Here is a 13,817-nt window from a genome sequence, read left to right on the forward strand (position 1 = left end):
GTATTTTCGTGTACAACGTTACCGGCTGATGCCGTTGGAATTCATTGTTGAAATATATTTTTTTACATCTTTTATTATTAAGCTTTGTACTTAAACGTAGTTGCCTTTCGGCTCGTGGATTTCTCAAAGTTTGAGACCAATATTTTATGTATAAAAAAAGTTCGAACGTTCAAAAAATGTTGAGGTTCAGAAAAAAGATAAAATAATTTTCAGTGAAGTTCCTACCGAAATGCAGTACCTAAACGTACTTTACTGTACCCTAATAAATCTTCCAAAGTTTCAGCTCGATATTTTATTTACAAAAAAAGTTCTTAGGTTCAAAAAAACATTCAGTGAACGGAAAAAGTCAGGTAGGTAATATAGGTATTTAGCTCTGTCACATGCCCTTAAGCGAAAAAACGAGAAAAGGGGGTTTCTTAAAAACAGAGAAAAAAAGGAACAATTCTTTAAAAGTTAATAATAAGGAAACATACTAAATGTTATTTAAGTTCGTAACTTTTCTTTCACCGATCCCCAACCCCTGTTCGAACCATAGTTTTTAGCATTTAATGAAATTATCCTTATAATGTATAGTTAAAAATTTGTTTGGCATAAAAATAAAACCAAAAATCGACAAGACTCAGAAAACGAAATTACAACAATTAAAAGAATGACAGAGAACAAGTATATTGAGACTATACTTAAGAAATTTTATTTTTAATTTTATTTATATTGGATGAAATATTAATATTACATAGAAAAGTAACAGCATTTTACTTTGAAGAACTCAAATGATTTAAAAACTGAAAATAATAACAAAAATTAAAGGGCCTCTAATTTTTCTCATTCTCATCATTTATGATTTTGAAAGGATAAGAAAAGAAAGGTCGGACAAGTCCGAAAAGAAGGGACGAGATCGTTAAACAGCCATTTTGGATAACAATACAAATTTCGGGACCATTTTTTTATACTTATAATCTGTATTTACGGCTATTAATATTACTCAGAAAGCCAAACAATTTATACTGATGATTTTTTCTATACAAACAAAAAATTCTCAGAGTTATAACATATTCAAAATTTTTAATACCAAGCGAAAATGAAAATTATAAGCCAAACAACGTACGATAAGAAAAAAAAAGTGAAGAAAAACATTGCTTTTTAAAAGCCCTACAAGATTATCATACAAACTTTTTGGATTTTCTTGTAAAATCGAAAATTCTAATTTTTATTGCACAAAAAATAATGAGAATTAAAAAATCCTATTTTGTGGTCAAACTGTGCAGGATACGAAAGAAGATGAATCAACCAAAATAGTGATCTCACAAAAGATCTACAAATTCGTTAATAATCACTTCTTGATAGGAGGCGTACTGTTTGTTTTATTCGCGAAAAATAACATTGAAAATCTAAAAAAAAAACTTTTTGAAAAAATGATACAAGTTACGAAAAAAAAAAATGATTTAACAAAAGTTATTTACCCAAAAAAGAGCTACAAATTTGTTATGAATTACTTTTTGACAGAGCACGTTGTTTTGGTTTTGATCATAAAAATGGTATTAAAAATATTTATAAATTTGTGGAAAAACAACAAAGGGTACAAAAATAAATTGAGAGAAAAAAGTTATTCGCCCAGGAAAGTGATACAAATTTGTATTTATTTATTACATTCTTATTGTTTATGATGGAAAAAGTATTAGAATTGCCCGAAATTTGACACCACGAAATTCAAATTTTAAACCAAATGATGCAAAATACGACAAAAAGTCTCAAAGAGAAATGATAGATTTTGAAAAATCCTACAAAGTTTCTTTAAACCACTTTTCAATAGGACTCGTAATTTTGTTTTATCATATGTAATATATGCAGTATTTTATATTTTGAAGTATTTAGTATTTACCGAATTAGTATCGGCTATTTGATGGACTTGTTCGACGAGTGAAGATTGCGGGGGCAATATTGTTGGTAGGTGCAATCTTCGGGTTGAGCAGCATGGGGGATCGGGCAATTTTCGCCGGGAGCACCGTCTACAATTAGTTCCTCGAACTATACACGTGCCGCATCTAGGCTTATAATATCTTTGACGATACGGATTGACGCCACGAGCCATTGAATAGAGAAGGACGGAATGAAAACAGCTTTTTTGTCGCTCGTCCTCACCTATGCCTGTCTCATTCGAGTGTCTTTTTCGACAGGAATCGGTTGAACATTCATGCAAAAAAAGTTCATAAATTGAAATATTAGAGATTAAATTAATTATTTATTATTGATATCACCGGCACACAAAAAATAGTGGTCTGTGCGACAGACTACACTCTATATGTTTTTGGGATCGCTGAATTCGAATCCGGTGTCCAAATAACCAAGTTGTCTCGTATTTCTCTGAAAACCGAAAAAATAGAGTAAAATCGACAAAAACAGCGATTTTTCAGGTATATTTTTGCAAAAAAATTAATTTTCTCACCCGGTAGATTTAAGCAACATATTTATATGTCTTTTGGGTCGCTGAATTCGAACCTGAGGCCCAAGTAACCAATTTGGCTCATACTTTTTCAAAAATTGCAAAAATAGAAGTAAAATCGGCGAATAGAACGATTTTTCTTGTATACTTTTGTAACAAAAAAAATTTTCATGCCCGATGGTCTAAATCAGCATATCCTTATGTTTTTGGTGTCGCTGAATCCGAATCCGAGGTACAAATAACCCAGTGTGCTCATATTTGATCGAAAAATGGAAAAATAGTGGTAAAATCAAATAAAACAGCGGTTTTTAGTGCATATTTTTGCAAAAAATATATATCTTTATCCCCAGTGGACTTATCTAGCATATCCTTATGTTTTTGGGGTCACTGATTTAGAATCCGAGGTTCAAATAACCCAGTTGGCTCATATTTTATCGAAAAACGCAAAAATAGAAGCAAAGTCGGCGGAAACAGCGATTTTTCGTGTATATTCTTGCAAAAAACAAAAACAAATGACAGATACCGCTCGAACTTCACGTCAAAACAAATGACTGTGAAACAAACAAATGAAAGATCGCGCTCGAACTTCACGTTAGTAAAGAGGACAGTGGTGGCAATCTCTTCAAAAGTGCTTCTTAATGTGACTTCAGCACAGTTTTAAAAACCATTATCAGTTTCTTTTTTTTTGTGTTTTTAAATCACTAGTTTACTATACTATACTTATACTATTACTATAAACTCCCAAATCAAAACAGATCATGTCTTCTAAGCGCTGTTTCAATCCCAATTTATCCACTTCCACTATAGCACATAATTGTGTGGGTGATCCAGATGCATTTTGCTACATATGTAGTAAATTTGAGATTTTAGAAAATCGAAGAGTAATCAGCGATGACATAAAAACAATTTATAAAAGCTATTTTGGTATGGAAGTTCAATACCAAAGTGAAAATTGGATTCCTCACAAAATTTGCAGTGCTTCTTATAAGGCATTCAATCGATTGAAAGACAGAGAAGAAAATAAGAAGACCCTTAAGATTCAAGAACCTACTATATTGAGGAAACCTCTTCGGAAAAAGGAATGCTACTTTTGTATGACAAACCTGACAGGAATCAAGAGAAAAAAGAAAAGTGCTATCGAATATCCTGATGTACCTAGCGTCACTAAATATGTTCAAAATAACGATGTTACAAAAAACTCAAAAAATTTGTCACTTGACAGACAGACGACTGAAGTAGAAGAAAATAAAAGTACTGATGAAGATTTCGATGTTAATCATGATGAAAGTGACATTTCATATTATGATAATGACGAGGATGATGATGAAAGCAGCGATGTTGATACAGAAGTGTACATACCAGACAATGAAAAGAATAAAGTTCCTAAGCTATTTACGTCTGAAGAATTGATTGATTTATCGCGAGATCTCCGTAAAGATGCTTCAGAGTATCTTTCTTCCGTTTTGAAAAAGAAGAACTTATTAGCTAAACGAGTTAAATCAAGTTTCTACAGAAATAGGGAAAAAGAGTTTAGACAGTTTTTTACTTCTGAAGAAAATGATCATGGAAAATTAGTCTATTGTAAAAACATTGACGGATTAATGGAAAAAATGAAGCCTGGACTGTGTAGGCCGGAAAATTGGCGGCTATTCGTTGACTCTTCTGAGCGCAGTCTAAAAAGAGTGTTACTGCATAATGCTAATGCTTACGCTCTAATTCCAATCGCACATTCCACGGAACTAAAGGAGCATTACAGTAACTTAAAATTTTTCCTGGAAAAAGTCAATCATTCAACTTATAAGTGGAAAATTTTCGGGGATCTCAAAATTCTTGGAATCGCTTTAGGACAGCGATTAGGGTATACAAAAACACCTAGTTACTTGTGCTTAGAAGACAGTCGAGATCGCGTTCGTCATTACAAAAAAAAAGATGGCTAAAAAGAACAATGTTTGAGCAAAACAAAAATATAATTGAAAATCTTTTAGTTGACCCAAAAGAAATTTTGATTCCACCCCTTCATATAAAGCTGGGTCTTATGAAACAGTTTGTCAAAGCGCTTGAAAAGGATGGCGATGGCTATGCGTATTTGGAAGATCAATTACCACAACTTTCCGAAGCAAAATTAAAAGAGGGGATCTTCGATGGACCGCAGATAAGAAAAATGTTGCAGGATACAGAATTCATTACAAAAATGTCTAGCACTGAAAACGATGCCTGGCTTAGTTTTAAAAATGTTGTAAAAAACTTTTTAGGTAATAAGAAAAGTCCAGACTATCAAAATCTGGTTTCAGAAATGGTAACGAACTTTGATTAACTAGGCTGCCTTATGAATTTGAAGCTACATTTTCTTCATTCGCAAATAAATAAGTTTCCAGACAACCTGGGAGACTTTAGTGAAGAGCAAGGCGAACTTTTCCACCAGGATATAAAAGAGATGGAGAGGCGATATCAGGGATGTTGGGATATCAACATGATGGCTGACTACTGTTAGAGTTTAAAACGAGATTAAGTCAATCAAGGCACCAAAAGAAAGCGAAACCCACTACGTAGGTCTTTTGAGGACAAAGGGGTTCGATACAAGCTATATAAAGAAAAATAAAAAATAAAATAATCCTATAAGCGTGAGAGGCAAAGGGACTCACGGTAATAAAGCATCCCAAAGCAAACAGAATTTACTACGTCCACGTCGTTGTTCCTGGATGACGCTAGAAGTAAATATAACTTTTTTACAAAAAATCCTACGATTGCCATGCGAGGACACTAACGCAAATTAAAAACCCCGAAATGTGCGACACAAAGGGAATCTACAGTGAACGACAATCCCAGTCAAGGAAGGTAAAGGTTTAAAGGTTTTCGTCGATCTTATGTCTAATTTTGCGGTTTTCGATCAAATATGAGCCAACTGGGTTATTTTAACCCCGGATTCACAATCAGTGACCCCAAAAACATAAGGATATACTGGATAAGTCCACCGGGGATAAAGATATTTTTTTTACAAAAATATGTACGCAAAACCGCTGTTTTCGTCGATTTTACCTCAATTTTGCATTTTTCGATCAAATATGAGCCAACTGGGTTGTTTTGACTTCAGATTCGGATTCAGCGGTCCCAAAAAGATAAGGATATGCTGATTTAGACCACCGGACATGGAAAATACTTTTTTTGTTGTAAAACTATACAAGAAAAATCGCTGTATTCGCCGATTTTACGTCTATTTTTGCGATTTTCGGAAAAAGTATGAGCCAAATTGGTTATTTCGGCCTCAGATTCGAATCCAGCGACCCATAAGACATATAAATATGTTGGTTAAGTCCACCGGGCGAGAAAATATATATATATATTTTTTTTAAATATATACCTGAAAAATCGCTGTTTTTGTGGATTTTACATCTATTTTTTAATTTTTCAGAAAAATACGAGCCAACTTGGTTATTTGGACACAGGGTTCGAATCCAGCGACCCCAAAAACATACAGATACGCTAGTGTAGTCTGTCGGACACTTTTTTTGTGTGCCGGTGTATTTATTGAATTATAAATACTATTAATTGGATTATCAATTAAATTAATGATTAAACTCAATTAATTAAGTGATTTAATTAAAGTCCAATTATTAGTGAGTTTTACGTATTAAATTATAACCTATAGGGAATTAAATGCACGTTTATGGCTAATTTAATGCCCTATTCTCAAACTTGATGCTCGGCATTTTTTAAACCGTTTTTTAATCGTGACAAACCATATTAACAATTAAAAATAAGCCCGCTGCATGATCACATTCTCATCACAAATTATGTTTTTTAATTTTCTTATTCGTCTCGTGTGTGGGTTTTAAAAAAATTACCAACACATTATTCATAACAAATGAATTAATTTTTCCATTCTCATCAAGAGAATGTATTAGATTTGTATAAAATTTGCCCCCCCCCCTCGTTTTGTCAACTGCCCACGTTTTGAGGCCGCCTGTATCCAAAAAACAGGTTTTTACGAATCTGTCTGCCTCACTGTGTTTCTGCGTGGGTGAGTATGCGTGTGTCTGTATATTTTTAGTTTGTTAGCACGATAACTTTCGAAAGATTTTACAGATTGTATTGGCCTTTGGTGTACTCTTTTATTGTTCTAAAATAAAGGTCAAGTTCGTTAGCCAGCCATTTTGGGTGAAAATTCAAAAAGTGAGCGTATGTGCAAATTTTTGAGACCACTTTTATCAAAATTCAAAAACTTTCTGTATGGATATTCATAATATTCAAACAGATGAACAATTTATCCTTATGACTTTTTTCTATAAAACCAAAATTTACCAGTGTATAGCCTGCTCAGCTTCGCCAGCGATCCCCTCGCCTCCACAAGGATTCAATGTCACCCCACGACGGGACAGTCTTCCGGAAATGCAGGAAAGCCCGGATTACGATGTTTTGTTGCTCACCGCCGACGGGACTCCTGAACTTTTCTCACCGTCATTGCTCTCGTCACCTCCTCGCCTTCTTCAACGTGTTCCTCGTCGAAACCTCCAATTTGATTAGTCCGGGTTAGAGGCTGTTACTTGGACCATCCTTCCCGCGCCACCGCGCTTCCCAGGAGTCGTTCCTCACCTTAAACATTCATCTTTCCTACCCCCCCCCCCCACAAACAAATCAAAAGCCGCACTCGGCGGCCACTTTTTTTTACTATTCTTCATTACGGGCATTTAAATTTTGGTACGATCTAGTTCGTCGAAGTTTACCGTCTGCCACTTTGAGTATGCCGCCGCTAGTTCTCTCTCACTAATGGAAGGACTCGCGGCCTGGCAGCGGCTCATTAAGGGGAACGTTAAAAACGTTAAATTCCACAGGGAATTAGCAACCTCGACCGTTGGCTAGCAGAGAGAGAGAGAGAGAGTGAGCCAGAACCGCCACCTCGAAAACCGGGCAGACTAGTCTGCTCCCTACCATCGCCCCGTTGGGGACCAGGCTGTCGTTACCACGGCTAGAAAAGTTTTCTACTTTTCCGAAGTATCGGAATGCCCCACCAACCAGACGAAGCGCCTCACGAGTTCTATTTAATGAACCCGTAGGCCACGACAATGCCACGTCTGGCCCAAGTCGTCGCCAGGATACAGAAGCCGTGCCGATTAGCCATCGGCCAATTGTCCCCACCAAACCCGCACTTACGTGTATAGTGAGTGCAGCACGCTCGCCGCACAGGCGGTCTAGCGCAGTCCCACTACCACTAGCCACGGCCCCGTCACAGCCATTACTGCCTCAGCCGCCTGATATGGCAACAATACCGCCTGTCACGTCGCTCGTATCGCCGGCAGTAGCACCTGCCGCTGCACACGCAACTTTGGCGGCCAATCCTCTCGCCGATTGGCGACCACTCATTCGAGCTATTGAGACGCCCGACGTGCCACTACCGACCTTTGCCGGAACCAATCACGAGGATCCAGAAGCTTTCTTAAGACTCTGTGAGCATTACTTCACCGAGGCTTCCATTGATCAATCCTTGTGGTCCAGGATGGTGATCAAGTCATTGACAGAGAAGGCCTCCAAGTGGTACGAGATCTACAAGACTCTGTCCGTGCCATGGGCGAAGTTCCGGATCCTGTTGGTCCAGCATTTCGCAGGAATATCGGCTATGAACAAGATTCACATCAAGCTCTACTCAACAAAACAGAAAGAGCGGGAGTGTGTAGGAGTATTCCTACAGAAGAAATACTTGCTTCCTCTCCGGCTAGTACTAGCAAATAAAAATACCTCAGTCAGCATACCGCCCGCTGCGAGTAACGAGATGCCTGCTGCCGGCCGACCCCCGCCGCAGTGTCATTACAGCCCGGGGCGTCATTTTCACAGGGATTCCCGTGTCATAAGGGCCTGGCAATCCACCGCGGTTCCGGGAAACTGGCGAGAACGGGCGGCAGAAGCGGAGGCTCTGGCGTCCCCGGTAACCACGAGCGCTCCTCCATCCTGAGCGCCATTTCGGCCGATCTCGGCAGCCTACCACGAATAAGAGTGCTCTTAGGCGACAGAGAAACGATCACCGAGATCGAAACTTTAGCGTCAGAGAATTTCGTAAGCCAATCACTCTTGTCTGACACTGAACTTCAGACCCGCACGCCCCCCCCCCCATGCTCTACTAGCCGCCGTGGGGTCAACAATTCGGCTAAGCGGCACCGTAGGACTACAGCCCCGTTTACAGGAGGTAAACTACCCGGACACCTTTTACGTCATTCCCGAATTAAGAGCCGAATTAATTCTCGGCCGACCCTGGTTGAAGGAACACAAAGTCATCCACGACCATATATACGACTGTATTTTCGTCAGTACTAATGGTCGACAACGAGTTTACCTTAGCCCCCTCCCCCACGCCAATGAACTAACCTTCCCAATGGTGGATATTCTCGTCCAGCACAATTTTCCGACTGAGCGACAACATAAGTTTCACAAGCTCATTCAAATGCATGCAGCGTTGTTTCACGGAGGAGGGCAATTGAAACAAACCCCTGCAAATGTGCAGCACGCCATCAAATTAAAAGATTGGCATTCCTTCCGCGAGGCACCTCGTCGTTACTCGGGCGAGAAACGTCAGTACATTGACACACAAGTACGCGAGATGCTTCGCGACGAAATAATAGAGCCGACGACATCCACTTTCAGCTCGGCCATCCTATTCGCCGGAAAGAAAGACGGCGATTACCGATTCTGCGTCAACTACTGTCGGCTCAACGGAATGACCGTTGATGCTCCCCAATGCCTACCTAGGATTCACGTGACCTTGAAGGACCTAGTTACGGCCAAGATATTCTCCACGCTCGATCTAAAGAGCGGGCCTTGGCAAATACCCATGGCGCCGAGTTCCCGTCAGTATACGTTTATTCAAAAGGCTAGGCCGAGCACTTGCTCCACCTCACTCTAGTTTTTGAACGCTTCGCCATCTACGGCCTCACGGTGGCCCCAGATAAATGCAGCTTCGGCCAGACTACACTCCCGTATTTGAGACACGTCATAAATACAGAGAAAAACTCGGCTCAAACCGGGCATGTCGAAGCTATTCGTAATTCCGCCCCGCCTAGCACACGGAAAGAAATGAGGTCCTTTCTGGGTATATGCAACTAGGTGAAGGAGTACATCCCAAATTCCTCCATCATTCTCGCACCCCTATCGGATATGCTCTCGTCAACGCGTCCCCGAGAATCTTCGTCGTTTCGAGGCTACCAAGGAAGCTTTCCAGAAACCCACGACGCTGAGCCGTCCCGTTCCCAAATTGAGGTACGTCTTGCAAACGGACGGAAGCGCCTGCGGAATGAGGGCCTTATTGATGCAAGACGAACCTAACGGAAAGCTCAGAATAATCTCATTAGCTAGCGCAAAATCTTAGCCCACCGAACCGCGGTACCATTGCAACGAGCGGGAGTGCCTCGCTATCATGTGGGCCATCAAACTTTACCGGCTGTTCCTTAGTCTTATTTTCTTAGTTTCTTAGTCATTTTCCTCGCACTGTCGAGCACGTGCCTGCGAAGCTCAACGAGTTGCCTGATGCACTTTCCACGCATCCAAATCCCGACGAACTGTCGCCGGGCAAGCCGCGCATCGAGTAAATGCTCCTGGCAAACCGGGCATCGAGTAGATGCTCCGGCCAACGACAAAAACCGCCTGCCAGGATAGCGCCCCGGCCACCCCAATTTTAAGTGCGATAGCACGCCCACCGTTTTTCCAAGAAGTTATCGAGGCACAGCAAGAGGACCCGTCGATAACAAACAACGTACTGCGTTGGCGAGAGCTTGAAAGTCACCCGCATCTCTCCACTGCCGGGGCTGAATTCATCAACAGATACCGACTAACCGACAAAGGTTGGTGGCGACGCTATGAATCCGGGGAATGAAGACTGTTAGTTCCCACAGCCCTCCGCCCACGAGTAATCTGGGATTACCACGATGCCGCCATAGCCGGCCATCCAAGGAGGGACGAAACCATCCGGTCAGTAAAGGAAAACTTCTATTGGCCCGGAATGAATCGGGAGATACGCCGTCATGCAGCTGGTTGCCATTTGTGCATATGCTGTAAACTAGTACGTGGACGGAAACCAGGCGGGCAACGCCCGCGGCAGGCGCATGCCGCTTGGGATACGGATGCCGTCGACCTGATGGGACCGTATCCACGTACGACTCAGGGTCACCGGTACATCCTGGTCGTGACCGATCTCTTTACGCGATGGGTGAAGGCATTTCCTTTACGAGCCTCGGACGCGCCCCGAATAATTAAAGTAATGGAGGAAGAAGTATTCGGTCGATTCGAGTATCCACGAAGGGTACTAAGCGACAACGGGCCACAATTTACCGGCCAGGCTTGGGCCGAGAAGAGCCATCGGTGGGCTTACGAGTTCTGGTCAACGCCCGTATACCATCCACGGGCCAACCCCACCGAGCGACGGAACCAGGAGTTAGAAAAGAGGCTCTGGCTACGTTAGACCCAGGGCAACTAGAAAACCTGGGACATGCATTTGCCGGACCTTCTTTTCGGCCTGCGACGACGTAAGAACGCCGCCACCATCGTAACTCTCAGCCACCTCATTTTGGGCCGCACTATTTTTTGCCCAGGGGAATGGGAGTTACAGCCCGACAACGAGAATTTCCCGCCCAAACCGGGGAACAAAGCCTGGCAAAACAAGGCACGGGCGCGGCAGGCCGACTACCAGACACGGTACGCGGCCGCGCCGAAGCCACCGCGTTATATCACCGGTGATTGGGTATACACACCTCATCACAAGCTCTCGAACGCCATCGAGGGGTTTATTTCGAAACTAGCTTCAGCCCGACTGGGGCCCTTTCAGGTCCTCGACCACATTTCAGGCGAGGTGTTTTGGATCTGGAGGTACGGTAGTGCACAGAAGGTGCACGGAAGCACTTTGGTACCCACAACCACACCTGAAAAGGTAGTACTATCATCCTGCCCTACGAGCGACGAAGCGTACAAGCCAGCAGGCGAACGGGAGGTCGGTGATCGACCGACTCCACCAGAGCTTATTGCCGAACGCGTCGGCGGAGTCACGGACGACATAAACCCTACCGAAGTCGTCGGTAGGTAGGGGAGTGATGACGACAGCTCGTCTCATCAAAACGACGACGAACAGAAGGAGGATCTCGACCCAACCGGGCGTCGACCTGGCAGCCAGGGTGCCGCTCGGAGGGTTCACCCTGCTGCCACATCGGACGGACGAGAGGAGGAGGTCGACCTAACCAGGAGTCGACCTGACAGCGAGGATGCAGCCCGGAGGGCCCACCCTACCGCCACGTTAGACGAAAAAGAGGAAAACGACGCCGGTAATGCCAGGAGGCCTTACGGACTTCTGCCGAGCGCACCCGTTGCGTATCGTGATGCGCGAACTTACGCGCCTCGGAAGAAGAGCCAATAATTGTAACCGGGCTGCAAAAACGCACCCTAGATAATGTACATAGAGTAGGGGGTGGCTGCCGACACGTTAAAGGGGGTAGACCAGTCATAAGATTTCTCACGAAGGTAAGCAAACGGTCATAGCCCGAATCGCACTATTACCTGCTTAAGTGTACCCCCGCCATTGCTACCCATCAGTTGCCTCTACCCAGTACATCTCGCGTCGGATTAGACTGATTAGAGGCGGGTATACCTAAGATTTTGAAATTAGTATCCATTGTATTTATATATCCCTTTGTATTCGCAATGCTCATTCATAGAATGTCTATATATTACTCTAATTTGGAAAGCTATGAAACGAATTCCTTGTACTTGAATTTCTAAAATTTTTAATTTATTCATCTAATTTGTTTCTAAAACTATAAGTTGTTATATTTTACGCTATTTTATGGTAATTTATTTTTTCAACTAAAAATTCCTCTTTTTATGATCCGTGGCATTGCCCCCCCCCCCATGCCATTTAATAATAACGTTAGAAGATGAAGTATGGTGAAATCTTACTTAATTTTCAACTAAAAAAGATGAGTTCTCAACGACAATTGTAATAGTTGATATTTTAGGCAAGAAAATATTGTTCATTCAAATCAAAAGCAGCTGAATGGAATAAAAAAGAGCAATTTTTAATTTAAAAAAAGTTAAATCCTCACTCAAAGCAGATGAATCTTCAACCAAAAAGTGAGTTGCATTTTCTTCTTCTTCAGCCGTTCAATATGCTTAAACAGTTTCAAAATTTTATTTCAAAATCTTCGAAATCCTAAATTTTGTTGATAATGTTATGGAATGTTTTTTAATTCGTTATCATTTTTTTAATTCTTTTTAAACTTCTTAACAACTCCTTTTTATAGCATTCGAGTTTGCCATAAAACTTTTAATAAATCCTGCAAAATTAAAAAAAGATGTTGAAATCTTCTATATTATTTTCGGAAAATTTTGGAAATATTTTTAAATCTTACTAAATATATTCTTAAAATTAATTTAAAAAAATAATCATTTGTAACTTTCCAAACTTAAAATAAATATCCGGAAATTGCAAAATAAATTAATTCTAAGTTTCATAAATGACAATTTTGAAAATCTTTTTTAATCTTTTTAAATATGTTCTTAAAATTAAGTTTAGAAAATAATCATTTTCCAATTTTAAAATAAATATCGGTAAATTGCAAAATAAATAAACTATAAGTTTCATAATTTGTACAGATCGAATGTTAAAAAAAAATAGTTCATACTCAGTTTCAATGCTCAGTTACAATGCTCTAAATTGAACAATGAAACAACCAATCTGGAATTTTTTTTAATTATATCATTACAAATTAGCTTTAAAATCTTATTACATATTCATTTCAAAATTATTTTTTTAAAATGAAAAATCATCAAAAAATTGTACAGGAATCTTAAGTATATTTTTTTATTATCTGAAAAGTTTAAAAATCATTTAAAAACATCAAAATCTTATTTCAAGATCTTAAAAAATATATATTTTGTTAAACTTTTTAAATTAGTTTTAAATATCTTAAAAACTTCTAAATATCTTTTAACCTAATAGATTTGTTTCTAAAGTAATAATTGTTTAATTTTCATTTATTCTTCCAAATTCGTTTTTGGTTTTAAGCTCTTTTTAGGAATTCTGTAAAAAATAATTTATATATAAATATAAATATTTTTGAGAAGTTTCCACAAGAAAAATAGTATTCTATCAAGAAACAAGACTTTTTAATGCACGATTTTGTACCCAAATAATAGAATTTTCAAACAAAAAAAGTGCAAACATCAATAAAATAGTTTATCAATATGTTTAAAGATCAATTTTTGAAAAAAACGACATTTCAAACTGAAAATATTTCATTTCGCAATAAAATTAATTTTTAACTACAAAATTGAATTTTTATCCAAGAAGATTAAGTTTCAACCAAAACACAACCAATTTTCTACAAACTAGTTACGTTTTTCTCGGAAG

At 39.8% G+C, this 13,817-nt stretch overlaps 1 protein-coding gene across 8 annotated transcripts in view; it reads right to left on the reverse strand.

The window, feature by feature from the left end:
• Positions 1 to 13,817, reverse strand: part of LOC117170201 (plasma membrane calcium-transporting ATPase 3) — a 1,035,667-nt gene that overhangs the window by 219,639 nt on the left and 802,211 nt on the right. The window contains exon 14 of one of the 8 annotated variants that reach the window (XM_033356807.1): positions 12,669 to 12,741. The exons of the other annotated variants lie outside the window; for them this stretch is intronic. Within the exon in view, the coding sequence (XP_033212698.1) occupies positions 12,703 to 12,741 (39 nt within the window). The 3' untranslated portion in view covers positions 12,669 to 12,702. Of the gene's footprint in view, positions 1 to 12,668; positions 12,742 to 13,817 lie in introns of those variants that run through there. 8 annotated transcript variants of the gene reach the window in all.

Source organism: Belonocnema kinseyi, chromosome 3 (assembly GCF_010883055.1).
Source record: "Belonocnema kinseyi isolate 2016_QV_RU_SX_M_011 chromosome 3, B_treatae_v1, whole genome shotgun sequence".
In the NCBI taxonomy this organism is placed as follows: Eukaryota; Metazoa; Arthropoda; class Insecta; order Hymenoptera; family Cynipidae; genus Belonocnema; species Belonocnema kinseyi.